Genomic DNA, 25,000 nt, shown 5'->3' with positions numbered 1-25,000 from the left:
CCTGGTATGGAGTAAAGTCATCGGCCAGCATGGTGTGGGGAATATGAACCACAATGGGCTCAGACTCCTCGCCCTCTGTTCAGAGCACCAGCTGGTCATTACTAACACCATTTTCCAGATGAAGAACCGGTTCAAGACCACCTGGCAGCACCCACGCTCAAAACATTGGCATCTCCTTGACTACGTGATTGTCCGTCAAAAAGACCGAAAAGATGTCCTCACCACCCGTGTTATGAGAGGAGCTGAGTGCTGGACTGACCACCTCATGGTCAGATCCAAATTATCCATGAGCATTCAACCTCGTAGCCCAAAGACAGCCTCACACAAGAAACTCAACTGTGCAGCGCTGAACAGCCACACCACCAAAGACAACCTTCGCTGGCTCCTTGCTGAAAACCTCAACAAGATCCCGGAAGAATCAGCTGACTGGCCAGCATTGCGCCAGGCTATTCATAAAGCAGCCTCAGAGGCGCTTGGCCAATCAAGGAAACTCCATCAGGACTGGTTCGACTGTAACTCAACTGAGATACAGTCACTCCTAAAAACCAAGCACGAGGCCCACAAAGCTCTCCTGTCCTGCCCTGGATCTCCTGCCCTTATAACCTCCTTCACTGCTGCTAGAGCAGAAACCCAGCGAGCCCTTCGGGCTATGGAGAACACCTGGTGGGTGCAAAAGGCACAGGAAATACAGAACCTGGCTGACTGTAACAACACTCCAGGCTTTTACGATGCCTTGAAAGCATTGTATGGCCCCAGGAAACGAGTGACTGTTCCAGTCCGATCAGCTGACGGGACCACGCTTCTCAAGGACCGGCATGAGATTCTTGCCCGTTGGGCAAATCATTTTGAGAGTCTCTTCAACCACACCAACCCTTCTGACCCACATATCCTGGACAATTTGCCAGACCTGTCACCAACCATACACCTGGATACCCCACCACTCTACTCAGAGCTCCGGCAAGCCATTGCAGGACTGAAGAACAACAAATGCGCTGGACCCGACGGAATTCCTGCAGAAGTTTTCAAACAAGGAGGATACATCCTCACGCGCCGTCTGCACCTCCTGATCCAAAATATCTGGGAACATGGGACCCTCCCACAGGACTGGAAAGATGCTAACATCGTGGTTATTTACAAGCAAAAGGGAGACAGAGCAGTCTGCAGCAACAGCCGTGGGATATCTCTCCTCTCCATCGCAGGGAAAGTCCTGGCCAAGATCATGCTCAGCAGATTGGTTGAGCACATCTCGGAAGCTGTGCTTCCGGAAACGCAGTGTGGCTTCAGGAAGTCCAGGTCCACAATTGACATGATCTTTGTCTTGAGGCAGCTGTTGGAGAAGAGCCGAGAACAGCACAAAGACCTTTACGTAGCCTTCATTGACCTCAGTAAAGCTTTTGACACCATCAATCGTGAGCTGCTCTGGAAACTCCTCTCTAAAATTGGGGTACCACCCAAGTTTCTCAGCATCCTACAGCAGCTGCACAACGGGATGCAAGCCAGAGTGATCATGGGAGAACTCCAGTCAGAATCTTTTGAGGTAAACGTTGGGGTGAAACAAGGGTGCGTCTTAGCTCCGATGCTCTTCAACATCCTCCTGTCTGCCATCACCTGCCTCTTCCATCGTGTCATGAGGCATGAAGACGGTGTCCATGTGGAATACCGACTCGACGGTAGCCTCTTCAACATCCGTCGACTCCAGGCCCGCACAAAGACAAAGTCCCGGCAAATTTGTGAGCTTCAGTATGCTGATGACTGTGCCGTCGTAGCCCACAGCCCGGACTCTATGCAGTACGCCCTCAACACTATAGCCAGTCTGTACCAATCTTTTGGCCTACAGGTTAACATTCAAAAAACTGAGGTCATGTCTCATCTCACCACCCCAGTCCCCATACCCCCCAGCTTTCATATAAACGGTGTTCCACTTAAAACAGTGGACCACTTCATCTATCTCGGCTCCACTTTGTCCGCAAGCTGCTCCCTTGACAAAGAATTACACACCCGGATAAATAAAGCTTCATCTTCTTTTGGACGCCTACGCAGCAGGGTTTTTGAAAACCATAACCTGAAGGTCAGTACCAAGGTGGCTGTGTATAATGCGGTATGTCTCTCCACTCTGCTTTATGGGGCAGAGTCATGGACCCCTTACCGCCAGCACATCACCAACCTAGAGGCCTTCCATATCCGCTGCCTACAGAAGATCCTCAACTTGTCCTGGGAAGACAGAATCCCCCACACAGTCATCCTCAGCAATACTGGCTCAATCTGCATGGAAGCAGCTGTGGCCAACAAACACCTGCGTTGGATAGGGCACACAATACGCATGCCTGAACACCGCCTGCCTCGCCAAGTCCTCTACAGTCAACTACTGGGCTCAAAGCGCTCCGCTGGAGGACAAAAGCGGCGCTTCAAGGACTACACCAGGGACCTTCTGAAGCGAGCAAACATTCCCCTCACGCAGCTCGAATCTCTGGCACTAGACAGATCAGCCTGGCAGGTCACCTGTGCCACTGCAGTCTTTCAAATACACCAAAAAAACCAAGACAGACGATCCGAGAGACGCATCAAGAGACACCAGCGGGCGGCTGGTACCCCCCTGGTGTCTGGTTTCCCTTGCTCCATCTGCGGAAGAGTGTGTGGCTCAAGGATTGGACTCAACGCCCACGAGAAGTGGCACCAGCGGCAATGTCGCTGAAACCCTCCCCCCCACCCTACCCCCTTCCCTCCATCCCCGGAGCAAGTGTCATCATCGAATATACGATGGACAGCTAAGAGTGTGTGTGTGTGTGTGTGTGTGTGTGTGTGTGTGTGTGTGTGTGTGTGTGTGATGGGTAGGCTTAGGGGCTGTGTGTGTGTGTGTGTGTGATGGGTAGGTTTAGGGGCTGTGTGTGTGTGTGATGGTTAGGTTTAGGGGCTGTGTGTGTGTGTGATGGGTAGGTTTAGAGGCTGTGTGTGTGTGATGGGTAGGTTTAGGGGCTGTGTGTGTGTGATGGGCAGGTTTAGAGGCTGTGTGTGTGATGGGTAGGGTTAGGGGCTGTGTGTGCGTGTGTGTGTGTGATGGGTAGGTTTAGGGGCTGTGTGTGTGATGGGTAGGTTTAGGGGCTGTGTGTGTGTGATGGGTAGGTTTAGAGGCTGTGTGTGTGTGTGTGTGTGTGTGTGTGATGGGTAGGTTTAGGGGCTGTGTGTGTGTGTGTGATGGGTAGGTTTAGGGGCTGTGTGTGTGTGTGTGATGGGTAGGTTTAGAGGCTGTGTGTGTGTGTGTGATGGGTAGGTTTAGAGGCTGTGTGTGTGTGTGTGTGTGATGGGTAGGTTTAGAGGCTGTGTGTGTGTGTGTGTGTGATGGGTAGGTTTAGAGGCTGTGTGTGTGTGTGTGATGGGTAGGTTTAGGGGCTGTGTGTGTGTGTGTGTGATGGGTAGGTTTAGGGGCTGTGTGTGTGTGTGTGATGGGTAGGTTTAGGGGCTGTGTGTGTGTGTGTGATGGGTAGGTTTAGGGGCTGTGTGTGTGTGTGATGGGTAGGTTTAGGGGCTGTGTGTGTGTGTGTGTGTGTGTGTGTGTGTGTGTGATGGGTAGGTTTAGAGGCTGTGTGTGTGTGTGTGATGGGTAGGTTTAGGGGCTGTGTGTTTGTGTGTGTGTGTGTGTGTGTGTGTGTGTGTGTGTGTGTGTGTGTGATAAGTAGGTTTAGGGGCTGTGTGTTTGTGTGATGGGTAGGTTTAGGGGCTGTGTGTGTGTGTGTGTGTGTGTGTGTGATGGGTGTGATGGGTAGGTTTAGGGGCTGTGTGTGTGTGATGGGCAGGTTTAGGGGCTGTGTGTGTGTGTGTGTGTGTGTGTGTGTGTGTGTGTGTGTGTGTGTGTGTGTGTGTGATGGGTGTGATGGGTAGGTTTAGGGGCTGTGTGTGTGTGATGGGTAGGTTTAGAGCCTGTGTGTGTGTGTGATGGGCAGGTTTAGGGGCTGTGTGTGTGTGATGGGCAGGTTTAGGGGCTGTGTGTGTGTGTGTGTGTGTGTGATGGGTAGGTTTAGAGCCTGTGTGTGTGTGTGATGGGCAGGTTTAGGGGCTGTGTGTGTGTGATGGGCAGGTTTAGGGGCTGTGTGTGTGTGTGTGTGTGTGTGTGTGTGTGTGTGTGTGTGTGTGTGTGTGTGTGTGTGTGTGATGGGTAGGTTTAGGGGCTGTGTGTGTGTGATGGGTAGGTTTAGGGGCTGTGTGTGTGTGTGTGTGTGTGATTGGTAGGTTTAGGGGCTGTGTGTGTGTGTGTGTGTGTGTGTGTGTGTGTGTGTGTGTGTGTGTGTGTGTGATGGGTAGGTTTAGGGGCTGTGTGTGTGTGATGGGTAGGTTTAGGGGCTGTGTGTGTGATGGGTAGGTTTAGGGGCTGTGTGTGTGTGTGTGTGTGTGTGTGTGTGTGTGTGTGTGTGTGTGTGTGTGTGTGTGTGTGTGTGTGTGTGTGTGTGTGTGTGTGTGTGTGTGTGTGTGATGGGTAGGTTTAGGGGCTGTATGTGTGTGTGATGGGTAGGTTTAGGGGCTGTGTGTGTGTGTGTGTGTGTGTGTGTGTGTGTGTGTGTGTGTGTGTGTGTGTGTGTGTGTGTGATGGGCAGGTTTAGGGGCTGTATGTGTGTGTGTGTGATGGGTAGGTTTAGGGGCTGTGTGTGTGTGTGTGTGTGTGTGTGTGTGTGTGTGTGTGTGTGTGTGTGATGGGTAGGTTTAGGGGCTGTCTGTGCGTGTGTGTGTGATGGGTAGGTTTAGGGGTAGGGGCAGTGTAGGGGGGTAGAAAGAAACGGCGCTGATAAACACGCTAAAAAGCGATTATGCGTCTTTATAGCACGCCAAAATGGCATACGAATCGGCGTGTCATACATACACCATTTCATGAGATCAGTCTGCACGTAGAATTAAGGCAGTTCTGACGGCAAAAGTGTGTGTGTGTGTGTGTGCAGGGCCGGCGTTTGCTATAGGCGAGCTAGGCGGTTGCCTAGGGCGACAATTGTGTTAGGGGCGCGAGCGCGCTCTAGTGCCGCCCATTACTACCCATTAAGCATAGAATCGGAACAAGCGAAATACAACATAATGTTCATTAAACATGATCATCATAGGGCGCCCCCTCAGCCACACGTTTTATTACTTATCAACCTGATTATTAGATTGAATTGATGGTGATTATTGATTATTAGTTCAGGCGTTAGGTCAGGCAAGTGCTCATCTTGCGCGTTCATCAAAAATGAGGCGTCTAAACCCCGCGGATGCACAGGGACGAAAAAGAGAAAAAAAGAAAGGAAGAAAATTGAAAGAAAGCCCAGTATAGAGGTTAGTCTTCTTATCTCAGCCAATAAGTTGTCAAACAAAATAAAATTACTTAGTATCAATCTTATCAACTAATATTTATTTTCTAAATATTATTAATATTGTCGCTAAGCTATCACTTGCTAGTTTTCTACATAATTACTATACGTATTGCAAACATAACTTCACTGACAATAATCTACAATAACCTACATGGATGTCATTTAAATATCAAAAGTCCAGTTCGTTATGAATATGGATAACGTGTTATTTATGAAAAGTACAAACGCTCTCTACGTGGGCGTCGGAAGGAAATAAATACGGCCTCTCGTTTTTTTTTTTTTTTTACTGGAGCAGGCTAATGAAAGATGCCATATTATTTACATTAAACACAAATATGCTGTGTTCACCTAATTCTTTATAATGGCTGTAGTGTAGTGGTAAGACGCACGGCATCAAGATTTGATGCAGATCGATCAGTGGTTCGATCCTGCCTTTTGCCACACTTACTCTATTCCCTTTTCCCATCAAATATCAAATTGGAAAGGCATATATTTTTAATTAAAAGTGAGAAAATGTTTGAAAAGTGGAAATAAAGCGTCGAACGTGTTTAATAATAAGTGATTCTCCGTTAGGGGTAGGCCTAGGAAAACAGAAATGTGCTGAATTAGAGACGATAAAAGTGAGTGGAGTTGGGTGGGGGGCGCAAAACTCCATCTCGCCTAGGGCAACCAAAGAGCTAGAGCCGGCCCTGTGTGTGTGTGATGGGTAGGTTTAGGGGCTGTGTGTGTGTGTGTGTTTGATGGGTAGGCAAAAGGGGGTCAAACACAGGGGGTATATACACTCACCTAAAGGATTATTAGAAACACCACACTAATACTGTGTTTGAGGCCCTTTTGCCTTCAGAACTGCCTTAATTCTTTGTGTCATAAACAGGTGAGGAACTTTTCAACTTGTGCGAATCACGCGTTCAGCTCAATTCGTGCCGCAGATTGGCTATTCACATCTTTGCATTGACTTAACATGTAAATCACTCACACTTATCGCTTCATTCACGTCTGGTGTGAACGCACCATAAGAGGCTGGATCAAGACTGGAGCTGACAGACTCTCTAGTTCCCTCGGCGTAAACCAAGCAGAGAGCAACCACTGATTGCCTTAGTAGGAGAAAATACTATGGTAGTCAATGGTTGCTGTTACATTTCTCAAAATATCTGAACAAAGAAACCTACACAGGTTAGGACAACCTGAGGGAGAGGAAATGATGAAATAATTGTAATTTTTGTGTGAACTATCTTTATAGTATTAGTTATCTCCGACTGACGAAGTCGGACATCATTAGGTGATGGTCACAGGTGATGGTCACAGGTGATGGTTATCTGAAGTCCTCCAGGAGTCGAGGCACCTCTTCACAGGTGATGGTCACAGGTGATGGTCACAGGTGATGGTCACAGGTGATGGTCATCTGAAGTCCTCCAGGAGTCGAGGCACCTCTTCACAGGTGATGGTCACAGGTGATGGTCATCAGAAGTTAGTGTCCCCAACTGAGTAAGCCAAAGCGACGGTGGCAAGGAACTAAAATGAAGTCTTCATGATAGGCTGGATCCAGACTGGAGCTGACAGACTCTCTAGTTCCCTCGGGATGGCCGTCCAGAAAAAATAAAACAGAACAGGAAAATAATTAGCATAGCTGCTGTTCAAAGCATTAAGCAAAGGCAATCATGTGCGCTGATATAACTGGAGTGCAAGGTGATGAGATGCATTATGTGAATGCTTGGCTAAAGAGATGCGGCTTTAATCCAGAGTCAACTGGGGGAGTCAACTGGGGGAGTGAACTGGGGGAGTGAACTGGGGGAGTGAACTGGGCGAGTCAACCCTGGGCGAGTGAACTGGGGGAGTGAACTGGGGGAGTCAACCCTGGGCGAGTGAACTGGGGGAGTGAACTGGGGGAGTCAACCCTGGGCGAGTGAACTGGGGGAGTGAACTGGGCGAGTCAACCCTGGGCGAGTGAACTGGGGGAGTGAACTGGGCGAGTCAACCCTGGGCGAGTCAACCCTGGGCGAGTGAACTGGGCGAGTCAACCCTGGGCGAGTGAACTGGGCGAGTCAACCCTGGGCGAGTGAACTGGGCGAGTCAACCCTGGGCGAGTGAACTGGGGGAGTCAACCCTGGGGGAGTGAACTGGGGGAGTCAACCCTGGGCGAGTGAACTGGGGGAGTGAACTGGGCGAGTGAACTGGGCGAGTGAACTGGGGGAGTGAACTGGGGGAGTCAATCCTGGGGGAGTCAACCCTGGGGGAGTGAACTGGGCGAGTCAACCCTGGGGGAGTGAACTGGGGGAGTCAACCCTGGGGGAGTGAACTGGGGGAGTCAACCCTGGGCGAGTCAACTGGGCGAGTCAACCCTGGGCGATTGAACTGGGGGAGTCAACCCTGGGCGAGTCAACTGGGCGAGTCAACCCTGGGCGAGTGAACTGGGGGAGTCAACCCTGGGCGAGTGAACTGGGGGAGTCAACCCTGGGGGAGTGAACTGGGGGAGTCAACCCTGGGGGAGTGAACTGGGGGAGTCAACCCTGGCGTAAACCAAGCAGAGAGCAACCACTGATTGCCTTAGTAGGAGAAAATACTATGGTAGTCAATGGTTGCTGTTACATTTCTCAAAATATCTGAACAAAGAAACCTACACAGGTTAGGACAACTTGAGGGAGAGGAAATGATGAAATAATTGTAATTTTTGTGTGAACTATCTTTATAGTATTAGTTATCTCCGACTGGCGAAGTCGGACATCATTAGGTGATGGTCACAGGTGATGGTCACAGGTGATGGTCACAGGTGATGGTCATCTGAAGTCCTCCAGGAGTCGAGGCACCTCTTCACAGGTGATGGTCACAGGTGATGGTCATCTAAAGTCCTCCAGGAGTCGAGGCACCTCTTCACAGGTGATGGTCACAGGTGATGGTCATCTGAAGTTAGTGTCCCCAACTGAGTAAGCCAAAGCGACGGTGGCAAGGAACTAAAATGAAGTCTTCATGATAGGCTGGATCCAGACTGGAGCTGACAGACTCTCTAGTTCCCTCGGGATGGCCGTCCAGATAAAATAAAACAGAACAGGAAAATAATTAGCATAGCTGCTGTTCAAAGCATTTAGCAAAGGCAATCATGTGCGCTGATATAACTGGAGTGCAAGGTGATGAGATGCATTATGTGAATGCTTGGCTAAAGAGATGCGGCTTTAATCCAGAGTCAACTGGGGGAGTCAACTGGGGGAGTGAACTGGGCGAGTGAACTGGGGGAGTCAACTGGGGGAGTCAACTGGGGGAGTCAACTGGGGGAGTCAACTGGGGGAGTCAACTGGGGGAGTCAACCCTGGGCGAGTGAACTGGGGGAGTGAACTGGGGGAGTCAACCCTGGGGGAGTCAACTGGGCGAGTCAACCCTGGGGGAGTCAACGGGGCGAGTCAACCCTGGGCGAGTGAACTGGGGGAGTCAACCCTGGGCGATTGAACTGGGGGAGTCAACCCTGGGGGAGTGAACTGGGGGAGTCAACCCTGGGGGAGTGAACTGGGGGAGTCAACCCTGGGGGAGTCAACTGGGCGAGTCAACCCTGGGGGAGTGGGGGAATGAGTCTGACGCCATTGGCTATGGCCGGATGGCAGTGCATTTTGGGAACGGGACAATGTCTTCTTTTCCTCTCTCCCCTCTCACGTCTCTGTTGCTCCTCATGCTTCCGTCTCCTTCTCTCACCTCACCTGTCCAAACCCCCGAATGCTGCGGACGCCATGACTGGGAGTGTAGAGCGCCGTCCCATAAGCGCCTCCGGCCTGTGAGCGGGTGAGGGTGTGAGAGTTGGGGGTTCCCCACCCACAAACACCACCCAGCACCCTCCCCCCACACAAACACCACCCAGCACCCTCCCCCCACACAAACACCACCCAACACCCTCCCCACACACAAACACCACCCAACAATGCCCCATTACAACCCCCCCCCTCACGAACTTGACTAACACCTGCAACCCCCCCCCCCCCCCCCCCCCCCCCGGAAACACGAATTACACCACGACGGATCCCAAACCCCCCCCTCTCACGAACTTGACTAACACCTGCAACACCCCCCCCCCCTCCCCCAGAAACACGAATTACACCACAACGGATCCCAAACCCCCCCCATGAACGTGACTAACCCGAACACCCCCCCTCCCCCCAAAAAAAACGGCGTATTACGCCACAACGGATCCCAACCCCCCCACGAACATAACTAACCCCGAACTCCCCCCCCAAAAAACAAACAAACAATCTAAACAAATTACACCGCAACGTATCCCCCCCCACGTACGTGACTAACCCCTAAACCCCCTACCCCCCCACCCAAAAAAACTACTAATTACACCGCAACGGATCACCACCCACCCACGCCCACGAATGTGACTAACCCCCACACCTCCCACAGGTCAAGGGCACTCAAGAGAAGTAGCTCCACACCGCTCGTGTCACGGCATCTGCAACACCTGTGAGTCGGAACAGACGAGGCGAGAGAAAGGAGACGGAAGCACAAGGAGTGACAGAGAAGAGGGAGAAGAGAGAGGAAAAGAAAAAAGGAAATGCACTGCAATCCGGGCCCCAGTGGCGCTTTTTTTACATTGCCCCTTTAATTAATACCATTCCCCCTTAACTGATACCACTCCCCCTTAATTGATGCCACTCCCCCTTAACTGACACCACTCCCCCTTAACTGATACCACGCCCCCTTAACTTATGCCACTCCCCCTTAACTGATACCACTCCCCCTTAATTGATGCCACTCCCCCTTAACTGACACCACTCCCCCTTAACTGACGTCACTCCCCCTTAACTGATGCCACTCCCCCTTAACTGACGCCACTCCCCCTTAACTGACGTCACTCCCCCTTAACTGACGCCACTCCCCCTTAACTGATACCACTCCCCCTTAACTGATACCACTCCCCCTTAACTGATACCACTCCCCCTTAACTGATGCCACTCCCCCTTAACTGATGCCACTCCCCCTTAACTGACACCACTCCCCCTTAACTGAGGCCACTCCCCCTTTGACAAATGATTATTGCCTGTTGTTGAATCTGTTTGTAATTGTGTGTGGATCAGTGGAGTAAAGTAAGAGCTCTTAAAATTCTTCTTAACTTAATCATCGGCTGAACCAGGGATCATTTAAAACGTCCTGCAAGGTTGTCTCCAGTTCAGACCTTCGCTGTATTGCCAGTCGCCAGAGAAGAAAGGAGCATTCTGTGAACGAGATTAGAGGAAAGCAGATTAGTCATGAGGTCCGGTAATGTGTTACTATGACTAACATTCATTATCTTTATTGTTATTCATCTCACCAAAGGACACGCGCCTTTTCCAAAACGGGCGCTTGATGTTGTCAACCAGCGCGTACATCACGTTGAAATATGATTCTGCGTACTTTAATTTTTCCCACCGATTAAACCAGGCTTCGAGTAAAGCTTGCTGAAATTCTGTCATATTCTTCAATGGCTGCCTTGGTGCCCGAGTATTAGGGTCAATTATATTGATCTGGAGTGTGTTGGGGTCGATGGTTATTTCATGCACATAGATTGGCGGGTAAACCCCAAGATCCCAGGAGGTTTTGAGAGTCTCAAAGATTCGCCTCATGATGATTCTCGCATCTTTTTCCTTCATGGAAGAGCCTTTCATTTCAATATATTCTTCCAAGGTGATAAAGCACACAGAAGCGCTCGGCGATGGCTGAGCATCATCACGCGTAGCCTCGGTCTCGAGTGGATCCGTGGCTGCTGCAGACTCACGCTTCACAAGAGCACACACTCTGTTAGAGACGGTTTGGAAGCTTCGTTTCACCACCTTCCTCACTTTCCTCCATTTAGTGGTTTTTTCTGCAAGTTTAGAAACATGTTTTATTAGCACAGATTACAGCTTGATGATTAATGTAACACTTCAGTCATGAGTTATTATAAATCATGAACTAATCATGTACAAACATGACTAGAACATATTTACCGCTGATAAACCATCAAGGTGCGTTCACACCTGACGCGAATGAAGCGTTACGCGCAAGTGATTTACGTCAATGCAAAGACGCGAATAGACATTCAGCCGCCTGGCAGAAGCCCCTCATGATGCAAATTCACGTCTGTTGTGAAGTGAATGTCAAGCGCAAATGAAGCAAGGAAACTCAAAATGTTCACGCTCGAATAGGGCGCTTTATTACCTTCATTCGTGTCTTGTGTGAACGGCCCATTAGGATGTCACAGCTTTCAAACGCTCTCAACGCAATAGCTGCGTGTGCACCTGACTTTTTAGCTCCGCCCACACGATACGCCTCCAGCCGCTTGGTTTTATTCGGAAAAACTCGCTACAGCGTATTTTTCTTTTAAAAATATGATAAAACTAAAGACTTTTCTAACTAATACGAGTTAAAAATATACATATATATAGACATTCAGCCGCCTGGCAGAAGCCCCTCATGATGCAAATTCACGTCTGTTGTGAAGTGAATGTGCGCACCTGACTTTTGAGCTCCGCCCACACGATACGCCTCCAGCCGCTTGGTTTTATTCGAATTAAAACTCACCTGATGCGCATTCTTTGTTCTTCAGTTTCTATAAGCACAGTTAACAAACCTAAAGTACCTTGCCCCATATAACAGTAGAGCTGATATTTTCAAACATTATTATGATAAATACTTTGCTTGTTACATATGCGTGCAACATTTCAGCCCTTAATAAATGATAAATGTGAGTTATATTGTGTGCGATGCTGTAGTGTAATGAATAATGCGTTCTGAGTGTCGTTATGTGTCTTGAGTTCGCTCACGTGATTTAAGTTTCGCGCTTCGGAACGTCAGATTCTGCGATAGAGACAGCATTAAAATGGCCGCAGGGGCGTAGCACCAAACTCTGGGCCCCGTATACTCTCAATGTCAGTCGGCCCCTACACATGCCATCGTACGATGCGGGTTAGCAAAATGAAAACTCAATTTTGAATGATTTTTATTTTAATTATTTGAATATAAACAAGTATAAATAGTGTTTAAATCTATTTTTGTGCTCAAATACCTTTAAACCTTAGGCTACATCGGGTTTGTCATTTTGATCCATGATACTAATGCAAGTTTTAAATTAAAAACATTTATTTTTGAACAGGAGAACACGAGACAACTGTGCCCTCAGAAACCAATCAAATAAGCTAAGCCTGCCATAATTAAAAAAAATGTCAACTATAAAAATAAAATAAAAAAGTCAAATGAGATGTAATCTACATTTGTTTGTGAAATCAGTGATGAGATCTGCTGTGATATTGCTCAAATCAATATTACCTGTGTGAGCTTGAGAACACAGTTATATTAGTAGGCACATCTACATGTGCAGAAATATAGGCAGATCATTTATTAAGGAGTTTGAGAATATATCACACATTATAAGCAATAGTAGGGCTAGTAGCTTTACACTGTGCTGCCACGCTCTCCACCACTCCAATAGCACACACATTGAATCAAAAGGCTTACTTATTTAAGGTAAACCGCTTACAATTAGGAAGCAAGGGGGGAGCTCGCCCTTTGAGCATTGATCTCACCTTGTGTTTCCTCATTTCTGCTCTCAGCCTCATCTCCAGGACAGCAGCCAGGACTGGCCAGTGCTGCTACTGCTGCTGTGTCACTGGCTGTTTCTGAAACTGGTTAATGTTGGCAACCTGACGTTAGCTGGCCTGGCCCATAATTTACTTACAGCAACAAGCATTCTCTCAGTTGGTGTTAGCAATATATTTTTAAATCAATAATGACATCAATTGGAGGAGCCAATTAATTCGAATTAGGCTAAAAAAACAACAACTTTTTATGGGATTTCAAAGGGCCCTCTCCCTAGACGGGCATCAAACACAACCCTGCCTCTTTTGGTTTATATTTAAAACATTAAACACATTAATATGTGCTTTCAGACAAGTGTGCATATTATCACTGTAATAAAACACAACTCTCTCTTTTTTAAAATGTCAGTTTATGTATTATAGCCATTATAAAAGTACGAGTAAAAGGTATAAGAAGAAATAAAGCAAACAATTCAGTCAAACATAAAGTCAGCGCTAGTGGGCAACAAGAGTAACGTAAAGTTAAATAGCCTAAACATAAAGTAATGAAACTTAACTTTGCCCTCAGCCTAAAGATTTGCCAGGGGAAAAAAATATAGATCCATGAGACCAAAGATTTGACGAATTATATGTCATGTTTAACCACTACAGAGACAGCAGAGTCAGCGGCAGACGTCAGAAGGTCAAGCCGAGGAAAGGCTGCTCTCCCCGGGGTAAACGAGCGATGAGCGCCGCTGATCGACTGGATCGCAGAACTCCGAAAACGCCAAATCAAATATTCGCTCTCTTTAGAAATAAACTCAGGTTTGAGATTTAAAGTACATGCTCGACTGAAAAAGTCTTAAAAGTACATTTCGTCCCACATTAAGTAGTGTTTTTGAATTACGCTGCGGGTTTCTCGGTTTCTCTTGTTGCGGCTGTTGTTATGGCAACAAAATACTCCCTCGGCTGCTATTTTGAACCAAACTCTATTTTTACTAAAAGAGCGCTCTTGCCAACTTTTCTAGACGCACCCAGGTGTCCCCTGTATTATTTCTGTACCCGTTACTCGGTGTTGATGTGTGTTAATCCATCCCTCACCTGTTGGGCTGTCCTGCGAGCTGTTTTCCGCCGGATCTGATGCGCTGGCGCTGGGATTGCTCTCCTCAGGTAAATACTCAAACGCATCCACGAACTCTTCGTCGCTGCTCTCCATCTCCTCAGGTCTCGCTACTGTAGACGACATTTTAGACAACTGCTTACCAGGAGACTTCAGGTGTGTGTGACACTTCGTGCAGAATTTCACTCTGATATTCGCCGAACTCAACTTGCTCAGCGCGATCGGGTTATAAGCACTGTCCGTCTGTGACGTCACGATCAGAACTGCCGCGCCTGTGACGTCACACATCATGGCCAGTCGAGCGCGAAGCTGAGGCCAATGACGCGAATTTATCCATCTTTTGTATATTTCTGTCTTAAATGTATGTGATCCAAAATACAGCAAAAACAATATTGGGAAATATTTTTACAATTTACAATTACTTTTCTCTCTCTCTGTGAATATATAGGCCTAGTAAAGTATAATTTATTCCTGTGATCAAAGAGGAATTTATCATCATTTTAGTCTTCAGTGTCACATATCCTTCACAAATCACTTTGATATGAGGATTTGAGCTCAATAAACATTTATTATTATCATTAATGGTGAAAACAGTAGAGTAGCCTACATTTTTATTTAGGATTATATAATGAATAGAAAGTAAAAAACACTTCCCATTTTTGGGAAACATATTCAACCAGGACGCATTAAATGTCTGAAGTGACATATACACATTTATAATTCTGCAAAAGCTTTATATTTTTATTGATCTTTAATATAAAGCTTTTGCATTATAAATGTAGGCCTAGGCTATCTTTAACCCTCTGCCCGACGAATGCAGGCGCGTTTTTTCCTTAAAGCTCCAGTGTGTGATATTAGATCAGTTTGAATGTTTTTGTCTTGTACTACCGTTACCCAATCAGGGAGAGGCATAAGAATATCTATAAATCTTTAGCACGTCACATTCTTCTTTCTTCTTTTTTCCAGAGATGTGGAAAAACGACCTGAAAGTCTCCTTTAACGGTAAGTTGTCCCCATACCTAACCCAACCATCTATTTGAATCTGAAAGTAACTAACCCTTAACTTTTTTTTGTTACATTTTTTATTTATTTAGTTGGAGGACTCTACAGAGCATGCTCTATATATATATATGTGTGTGTGTGTGTGTGTGTGTGTGTGTGTGTGTGTGTGTGTGTGTGTGTGTGTGTGTGTGTGTGTGTGTGTGTGTGTGTGTGTGTGTGTGTGTGTGTGTGTGTGTGTGTGTGTGTGTGTGTTCAGGCCAAAAGTTTGGACACATTACTATGTGTAATGTTTTTGAAAGAAGTTTCTTCTGCTCATCAAGCCTGCATTTATTTGATCAAAAATACAGAAAGAAAATGTAATATTGTGATATATTATTACAATTTAAAATAATTGGTTTTCAATTTATTATGCTTTAAATTATCATTTTGTTTCTGTGATCAAAGCTGAATTTTCAGGATCATTCCTCCAGTCTTCAGTGTCACAATTCACCAGTGTGAGTGCCCGTGATCACCACCAGAGGGCACTCCACCACGGACTGTCACTCCATCACAAACTACATTACCCATAATCCTTTCCTCGGACTCATTAGCACTCTATGTTCACACCTGTGTGTCATCACCTCTGCCTATATAAGCCTGGTTATCTCTGTCATTCATTGCGAAGTCTTGTTTAGTGTCACAACTGCATTTCTGAGCGTTTCCCTGTTTTCATGTATCTTGGTCTTTGATTTCTTGCCTTCTCCGTGGATTACCCTTTTGCCTGCTCCTTCTGTTTTGTTTGCCTTTTCGGACTGATTTCCTGTTATGACCTTTTGCCTGTTCTATTGACTACGACTTTGGATTACCCTTCAATAAATACCAAGGGGGTAATCTAGCGCTCGGAAAGCGTTCCACCCCTAGGGGCTGCCATTGCTAACCAAGCCATCACCTGCTGTTAGCATCCCATTGACTCCCATTCATTTTTGAGTCACTTTGGCAGTGAATAACTTTACATCTGAGACGTTTAAAGACTCCATTTGTCCATTGTTTATTTCTAAAGAAACACAACAATGTATACAAGGCTCCATTACCTTGTATCTTACACTATCGCCCCGCAGAAGCTGTTTTTGTACAAATAGGCTAACGATTGCGTCATAACCAACGCGACCCTGTCGCACAGTTGAGAAATTACCGTATAGACCTGAGGAGACGCTCGCAGGCAATCTTTACTGTCTATGAGACGGTCGGGGGGACGTGGTGACATGTCCTGGAGACTAGTCTGATAAAGTCAAGGGGGAAGAATGGGGAGAAGCCCATAGTGAGCCAAAAGCAACGGGAGAAAATATTTAAACAACGGGATTCAGCTTTCGCGTTCCACATCTACTAGAAGACTCACAGCTGTCAGACAGGAGGCTCACGTCACATCTACGTCCTCAAGCTCAGTCTGAGCCGGCGCAGTTCGCTCAGCCATCAGGAAGTGAGTGCCCCTAGGTTGACTTCATTCTTTCGCCGTTGACGTCAATGGGAACGCTCCGTCCATTTCTTTTACTGTCTATGATAAATACTGCGTTTGGATCTTCAACCAACCTTCTGTCTCAGAGCAGTTCGTCACAGAAGAGTCCGGGGTGGAGTGCCCTCTGGTGGTGATCACAGGCACTCACACTGGTGAATTGTGACATCTTCAGTGATCATGATCCTTCAGAAATCATTCTCAGATGAGGATTCATTTTCAAAGTTGGAAACAGTTCTGCTGCTTAATATTTGTTCATAACCTGTGATACTTTTTTATAATACTTTGATGAATAAAAAGTAAAAAAAAAATAATAATAAAAAAAGAAGCTAATGTTTTAAAAATAGAAATCTTTTGTAACCGCAATATACACTACTGGTCAGTCATTTGTTTTCTTTTTTTTTTTCTTTTTTTTTTAAATAAATCAATAATTTTATATAGCAAGGATGTGTTAAGTTAAATTGATAGTAAAGGAGATTTATATTATTTGAAAATATGTTTTTATTTTGAATAAATGCCGTTCTTTTAAACCTTTTATTCCTCAGATATATTAATCAGCAGAACTGTTTCCAACACTCATAATAAATCAGAATATGAGAACGATTGCTGAAGGATCACGTGACGCTGAAGGATCATGTGACGCTGAAGGATCACGTGACGCTGAAGGATCATGTGACGCTGAAGGATCACGTGACGCTGAAGGATCATGTGACGCTGAAGGATCATGTGACGCTGAAGGATCATGTGACGCTGAAGGAATGATCCTGAAAATTCAGCTTTTCACAGAAATAAATACTAATTTAACATAAAATAAATTGAAAACCAAATATTTAAATTGTAATATATCACAATATTACATTTCTTTCTGTATTTTTGATCAAATAAATGAGCAGAAGAAACTTCTTTCAAAAACATTACAGATAGTAATGTGTCCAAACTTTTATATATACAGTCTTGTTCAAAATAATAGCAGTACAATGTGACTAACCAGAATAATCAAGGTTTTTAGTATATTTTTTTATTGCTACGTGGCAAACAAGTTACCAGTAGGTTCAGTAGATTCTCAGAAAACAAACAAGACCCAGCATTCATGATATGCATGCTCTTAAGGCTGTGCAATTGGGCAATAATAACCTAATCAAAAACCACACACACACAAACACACACACCCCACCTATATACCTATTTGTACACCAATGATTGTACCCAAACTACAACATTAAAGTTTGCAGGAATAACTTCTCCGTGCCCTTCTCTCTGACCGGAGCCCTGTCAAAGGAAACTGCCAGACCAGTATTATCCCCTTCAGAGTGTCCCACTCTAGTCAGTTAATTAGATTTTACCGTTTCATTGGAGAAAACTATCATATCATGAATACAGACACTTGAAGGTCTTCACGGCAACTTGTCAAAATTAAAGTGCGGTTTAACGTGAAGAAATTAGAAATATATTAGGCTACTGTTGTACAGTAGATTTAGCCATGTCTCTATGTAATAATAATATACTAATAATAATAATTATGCCTAGATTGTTGCTTTTACTTGTAAATAACTTATAGTTATCATAAAGAATAAACTCATTGAATGCAATTATAAATAACTTAAAAAGTTTTTAAAAAGTATGGTATTGGTACCGACTACTGGAATTGTGACATCCCTAATTACTCCTAATATTAAATTACTACCACTAGTAATATAAATTGGAGATGTTGCTGATATGATCATTCATAATAGTAGTAATAGTAGAGATTTTTCCTTATTTTACTATAAATCATTTAGTCACAAATCTGTTCTCTCTAGAAATAAGCATTTTTCAAACGTATGGCTGTTTGGTAGCTGTATAATACTTATTGTGCATTGTTGCTATTTAAAAAAAATAATAATAGATGAACTGTTAATAAATGAAAAACTAATCATCTTTGGCACATTTTATTTACAGAATGATAGTGATATGATTTTCTTGAAATACATCGTGTGTCAAAGAGTCGCTGGTGTTTTGATAGTTATTGTTGGTAAAATATCATGATAGTACCATATTGATTTATCCTGTGATTCCCACCCCTGATAGTTATGTAATACTTGATGTACTGCTTAATGCTGCATATTTGTAATACTGCTGTGAGGGTGTTTCAAACACAACATCTATGGGATTGATGGTAAAAAAAAACAGCTCTTTTCACTGCAGTTATCAAGCTCACTATTTTCCCTCTCTCTTTTGAAAGTTGTGAAACTGTTACTGCATTTCCATTTTGCCATTTGAGCAAATGGTGACAATATTTAATGTACTCCAGTCACCACTATAAAAGTTAACTCAACTACGATGACTTCCACTCTGAGAAACCCAGAAATGTGAAAAGGGTCTATGAAGCGCAACATAAAAACTGCACTATCACTGAAATGAAGGCTAATGAGTATTCAGTTGATAAAGAACAATATAATGTTGCAACTAAATAATAATAGTATAGAGTAAGAGATTTGTGACCAGTAGTGGAACTAAAGGGACCAAATGAGTGCTTGTCATGCCGTAAAGCCAGCCAATCATGAAACAGTGTCAAGCAGCCGCTCTGGAGAAGCTGCGCAGAAAGCACCAGTCAGCTGCTCGAGCCACTTACAGCACTTTGGAATTGGCATGATCTCACTTCAGACAACTTCTACCCAGAATGCACTGCTAAAGTAAGCCACTGATCAGTCTGTGCGCTGCTGCATGAAGTTGAACAAGCCTTTTGAGAGCACAGAAATATGATAGGGAGAACAAAGAAATATAACAAGCCAGATACAAGCAAGAATTGATGTCAGCTTTATTGAGGAACTTTCTTTTGCCCTTGAACCACCACAGGACCAAGTGTAGCCTTGCCTTCCCACTGAACACCTAGAGAGAGGAGAGCCAGGTTAGAGCAGTTAAAACGTCAAACGCAACCTTAAGAGCAAAAGTTACTAACCTCCATAGGGAGAAGCAGCAGTTCCACCATCAGGACCACATGTTGAGTCACAGCAACCACAAACTTGGTCATTTCCATCAGCAGCAAACCACCTGAACCAAGACAAAGACACCACCTTCAACATGAGCAAAGTCAGCTTTAAAATAAGATAAAGTGCAACGTACCCATTGGCGAATGAACAGGATTTGTGCTGAGCGTCACTGGGTGCAGAAGCAATAGTTGCCTTCACAACACATGTTATGTAGATCTGCAAGGGATGACAGACACGTCAGAAAACCAAAGATGGGAAGAGAAGTCGAATTAACTCATGATATGCGTAGTACATACAGAAGGACTGGAGCTCTCCTGGAACACGAACGCCTCCAGCTGGATCTGGACCTTGTCAACCTGGGACCGAGGCATGAAGCGGGAGCTGGAAGCTGTAGCCTTGGCATCCACAAAGCACCTGAAGACAAAGAGCAACTCAACTATAGAGAAAGTGAGCAACTAGACCCTAGCCATGACTGGTTAAAAAGCAACCAAAACTGTCCTATAGCATCAAGGGCCATGACCTTACCCATGAGTCTCAATGAAGGAATATCTCGGAAGGGAGTTCACATCAGGCCCTTGAGTGGCCACACAGCTGTCCACAAACACACGCAGAGGCACATGATTGTACTGCTTCACAGATGCCTCAATGTTAATAATGCCACCCAGGAAATAGATGGATGAAGGTCTCTGACTGGACCAATCATCTGCAGAGAAAGAGGGAACATTTTAGAGAAATAAAAAATAAATCCTTATTCTTGTTTATCAAAAACCTGTACTAACCCATCATAAGCTTCAGGGAGAACACCAAGACTTCTTCACCAACCTCCGTTGAGGCATAAGGGACCCATGTTGGCCTCAAGGCATCACTGCTTACATTCTGAAGCCTGTGGTTCATTAAAGGACCCATTAAATGGGCTCCCCGTTGCACGAGGGGAAGTGAAAGTCACAGACCACTTACCTTTGATAGTGGCATTGAACACCAACAACTGCACCCTCGACCCGGGTAATCGGAGTACCTGCAAGAGCCTCAGGGGTGTAGGTAAGAGAGAAGGTGTAGACAAGCTCATCCTCATTCATCTGGAAGAGATTGAAGTAGTTAAAACAACTGTTCCTCACTAAGATGATTGGGTGAACCACCCCTTTAAGAAAGGGTTATACCAGCTGCCCTGGCATTGCAAATACAACAGCCATGTGAACTGACACTCCTTGAGGACTTTGGATATCCTCAACTAGAATAAACAGATTCAGGAGTACTTACCATCTGCACGCTGTTGCAGTCCTGTAACTCATACTCAAAGATGAGCACCTTAGACTGAGAGTCCTGACCAACAACAGGACAGCCGCCTAAAGACAGGCCAGTTGGCTGGATCAAATGACTATTGCTAAACAAGTCCTGCTGGACCTCTACAAGAACCCGGTTCTCTCCGCATTGAACCGCTACGCTGCTGGGAGTCACGGGTTGCCTCAACTGGAAGTTCACCGCCAACTCGCTCTGCACCTCGGGAACAATGGGATACTTCCAATCCAAAGGCTTCACTGGACCCTGCAACAGCTGCTTCTCCTGAAGGCCAAAAGGCTCCTGTGCAAGGCCTCCGGAGGAAGAACCCAAAGGACTCTGAAACTGAGAAGACACTTGCAAAGTGTTCCGGAGCCCTGGAAGAGAAAGGGCAGGACTTCTGGAAGCTGGATCGGATTTTGGCCCCATGCTTCTTGGACTTTGACTGTATCTCAAACTTCCCCATGCATTAGGCAGATCAAATGCAACAATCACAACCACCACTAAGACACCTTTCAGAAACTCCATCATAGCAAACTTTGACACAAATGCCACAACACACACCAGTGCTTGGCTTGGCCATTTTGTACAGCATTGAGTGAAGGTGGCTCCTCCCCTTTTAGTTTAATTGATTACCTTTGATTCTCCTCTGGACCTGTAGAGTTTATCCATCTCTGGCACCCACAGCTCTGCGTTTTGTATGTCTGCGTTTACACTGGCACAAAAAAATCTGATTTTTTTTACAAAATTTGTTGCATGCATATAAACGGAAATATATATATATATATATTTTGCATCCATTTTGAGCCACTCCCAGATGTGTTTTTAAATCAGATACATATCCAATATCTGGACATCTGACCAACGTCTAAATATGAATATCTTATTCCCATTGGCAGTCCAAGCCACCACAAGGCCAGAGTAACACATTTGGCCACAAAGATAGCTTTTTATGTCGTATTATGAAGCAGATGTGCCTGTATAAGCTCACATTAAAATTACTGCTATTATCCGGTCTATCCGTTGTCAGATTGAGCTGCAAACATCCATGACAGATTTGAACTTATCCTAACAGGAAAATAATCATGGCCACCCGACATGAATTTTCCGGCAAGGAGCTAAAAACCAAAACATGAAGTCCGACACTTTCTGCTTCCTATAGGGATGCTTGTGCTGTTTGAATAGTTTATCAAAGATGGAGTGAAATAAATGCAATATTTGTCAAATACACAGATGTTTCAAAGAGATCATAGTTATTAGGGGTGGGGCAAAAAAAAAATCGATATGCCGACGAGACGTTATCGATACTCTAGCACCAAGTATCAATATATGTTTTGTATAGGCTACATAGGCCTACCCACAGCTGCGTTCAGTCGCTTCCGTGTTTATCTAAGCGCAGGGCTCCAGACTGGATATATACTTATATACTGGATATATACTCCAGACTGCCGAATATACACTAGCGTCTGAGAATATTAAACTGCAAAATACTATTTAATAATTACTGAACTCTTTTATATGGAAGCCCGTTTCCGCCACTAAATAATAAAAAAAAAATAATAATTGCGACTTTTTTTCTCACAATTGCGAGTTATAAAGTCATTGATCTGCCGCGTCCCGACACGAGTTGTGTCGTGAACACATTATAATAAATATTTTAACTGTATTTTTAGCTGATAATGATGGAATTATTGTCTTATTACCTGAGAGGCATTAATATCTCTGAGCAAACGCGCTCTTGAGGGGATTTTAAATGCAAGCTTTGGCACTGAAACAGAACGGATGTGAGGTGATAACGTTCATATTCTGATGTGTTATTATGGAAATATAATCCCCAGAACATCACCACCCTCAGAATGTGCTGTATTTCACGATTTCCTGAGAGAACGAGTGTTCAGTAATGACACGTCCAGTTGGGCCTATAACATGTCGCTATACATACAGTCACCTGAGCGTGGCGCTGCTGGGATCATATTTCATTAATAACGCATCAGAATATGCTGTAAGGCAGGATTTCGTTTGAGAATGAATTGTATTGACCTCCATATGTGCTCGGTTTTGATCATATTATGATATGAAAGGTTTAAATTATGACAATCAAGAGACAAGGTGACACACACACACACACACACACACAGTATGACTGGTAATTCATGCTTACAAAATAAATGTATTATTATTAATATTAATATATTATAATGATAGTCCGTTAAAAACCAGAAATCAGTTCAATAGTTCATTTATTAATATAAACCTCATGTTTAATTCTTGCATCTATACCAAATATCATCAGTGGTTGGACAGTTTTTATGCATTTTGTTTCGTGATCTGACCGGAACAAATAGAAAGTCTCTGCAGCGGCGTTAAGCGATTGAAGCGCTCGTCTGTGTGTCGACTGCACATGCACGCGCCACTGATAACAGCGGCAAGAGCGCCAGATCGCCTCTTATAACACACCAATGAAATGATGCTCTTCTAGCTAACCAGAGATGTTTTAGTTAGGTTCATCCGTGCATGAAGAGGTTTCAATGTTTCAAAAAGAACTGACTCACATACAACCGAAGAACACACACACACGCACACAACCGAAGGACACACACACACACACACACACAACCCGAAGAACCGACTCACTCACACACCACATTCAGATAATCACAACCTTGAGGCGGATGGGCTATAACAGCAGAAGACTGTTGAAAAATGTTGCCTGGTCTGATGAGTCTCGATTTCTGTTGAGACATTCAGATGGTAGAGTCAGAATTTGGCGTAAACAGAATGAGAACATGGATCCATCATGCCTTGTTACCACTGTGCAGGCTGGTGGTGGTGGTGTAATGGTGTGGGGGATGTTTTCTTGGCACACTTTAGGCCCCTTAGTGCCAATTGGGCATCGTTTAAATGCCACGGCCTACCTGAGCATTGTTCTGACCATGTCCATCCCTTTATGACCACCATGTTCCCATCCTCTGATGGCTACTTCCAGCAGGATAATGCACCATGTCACAAAGCCTAACCCTAACCCTAACCCTAACTGCACAGTCCCCAGATCTGAACCCAATAGAGCATCTTTGGGATGTGGTGGAACGGGAGCTTCGTGCCCTGGATGTGCATCCCACAAATCTCCATCAACTGCAAGATGCTCTCCTATCAATATGGGCCAACATTTCTAAAGAACGCTTTCAGCAGCTTGTTGAATCAATGCCACGTAGCAACATGAAATCATGACTTTGCGTAAACATACACGCCACGCTCTAAAGGCAAGTGTTATCTATACGCATTTTGAGCTATCCGCGTACATGTCTACGCCGTGTGATTCCGCGTGTGTGTCTAAACGAACCATCATCTCCAGGTGTATTTCGCTGTGTGATTCCGCCAACCTGATCTGACAGCAGGGGCGTTTCTAGGATTTTTATTTTAGGGGGGCTCAGCCCTCAGTGAGGGTAGGTCTGTAGAAAAAATGGTAACACTATTTAGTTTAGGGTCCAAATTGCGCTATTAACTAATAGCTTACAAACATGCATACCCAGAAGATATTGGCTGTTTATCATTACTTAAAAAGCAAATATATAACACCTTACTGTATGGCCATACTGTACATGCATTAATCATACCCAATAATGAAGGCAGGTTTATAATAACCAAGATCCCAAATGTTAGGGGGTTCTAACATGGTCCCCCGAGAAAATTTTGATTTCTATGATCTACATATGAGCATTTTATGATGTTCTGAAGGCCAAAAAATTTGATAACAATAGCTTGAAAACCATGTCACTGGGCAGATTATTTGTCGTTCTTATGTCCACATCTCTCGTTTTCTCTGTTTTTATCTTGCCCTGTCTCTTCATAACGCTGAGCTTTGACTGTTTTTTTCCGTTTTCGTCAGTGAATAAAGTGAACATATGATTTACATATTAACATACTGATATTTATGTTTCATGAATAATTTTCTTAGACACGTTAATTTACTGTTTATCAAAGTTTTAAGTTTATTAAAATCACAGTATGAACATTCATTAGGCTGCTAATCTTATGCCCAATACAGGCTGAAAAAGCTGAGTTTTTTTTTTATTTACTGAATGTTACAAATAGAATTATATTAATTTACAATATATACACATTCATTATTAAACTTACGCCTAATCTGATGAAAATGGCTTTGTTAATATTTTCTGTTCGTTAAGGCCAACATTATGAATCACATTGGCATATTTCCAGTTAAAAATGTCTAAAAATTTGACACAAGTTTATTCATTTGCCTAAATATTTTTTTCTTTTGATTAACATTTCTGACTTAAAGCAGA

At 44.6% G+C, this 25,000-nt stretch overlaps 2 protein-coding genes across 2 annotated transcripts; both read right to left on the bottom strand.

Annotated features, from left to right (window-relative positions):
* Window positions 1–10,336: 10,336 nt before the first annotated feature.
* On the bottom strand, window positions 10,337–14,129 carry LOC137047164 (uncharacterized). Its single transcript, XM_067424758.1, has 4 exons — window positions 13,943–14,129; window positions 12,851–12,949; window positions 10,621–11,151; window positions 10,337–10,525 (listed from the first exon to the last, which is right to left on the bottom strand). The coding sequence occupies exons 1-4, from the start codon at window positions 14,085–14,087 to the stop codon at window positions 10,428–10,430; spliced, it is 873 nt and encodes a 290-aa protein (XP_067280859.1). The 5' UTR covers window positions 14,088–14,129; the 3' UTR covers window positions 10,337–10,427.
* A 5,096-nt stretch (window positions 14,130–19,225) lies between these two features.
* Window positions 19,226–21,224, bottom strand: LOC137047014 (zona pellucida sperm-binding protein 3-like). Its single transcript, XM_067424544.1, has 8 exons — window positions 20,679–21,224; window positions 20,379–20,497; window positions 20,201–20,304; window positions 19,947–20,124; window positions 19,718–19,835; window positions 19,555–19,637; window positions 19,391–19,482; window positions 19,226–19,320 (listed from the first exon to the last, which is right to left on the bottom strand). The coding sequence occupies exons 1-8, from the start codon at window positions 21,222–21,224 to the stop codon at window positions 19,250–19,252; spliced, it is 1,311 nt and encodes a 436-aa protein (XP_067280645.1). The 3' UTR covers window positions 19,226–19,249.
* Window positions 21,225–25,000: the final 3,776 nt, after the last annotated feature.

The sequence above is a fragment of the Pseudorasbora parva genome, chromosome 18 (genome assembly GCF_024679245.1).
Source record: "Pseudorasbora parva isolate DD20220531a chromosome 18, ASM2467924v1, whole genome shotgun sequence".
NCBI classification, from domain to species: Eukaryota; Metazoa; Chordata; class Actinopteri; order Cypriniformes; family Gobionidae; genus Pseudorasbora; species Pseudorasbora parva.
Note: the sequence above shows the minus strand (reverse complement) of the source record. Positions and strands in the feature narration are given on the sequence as shown.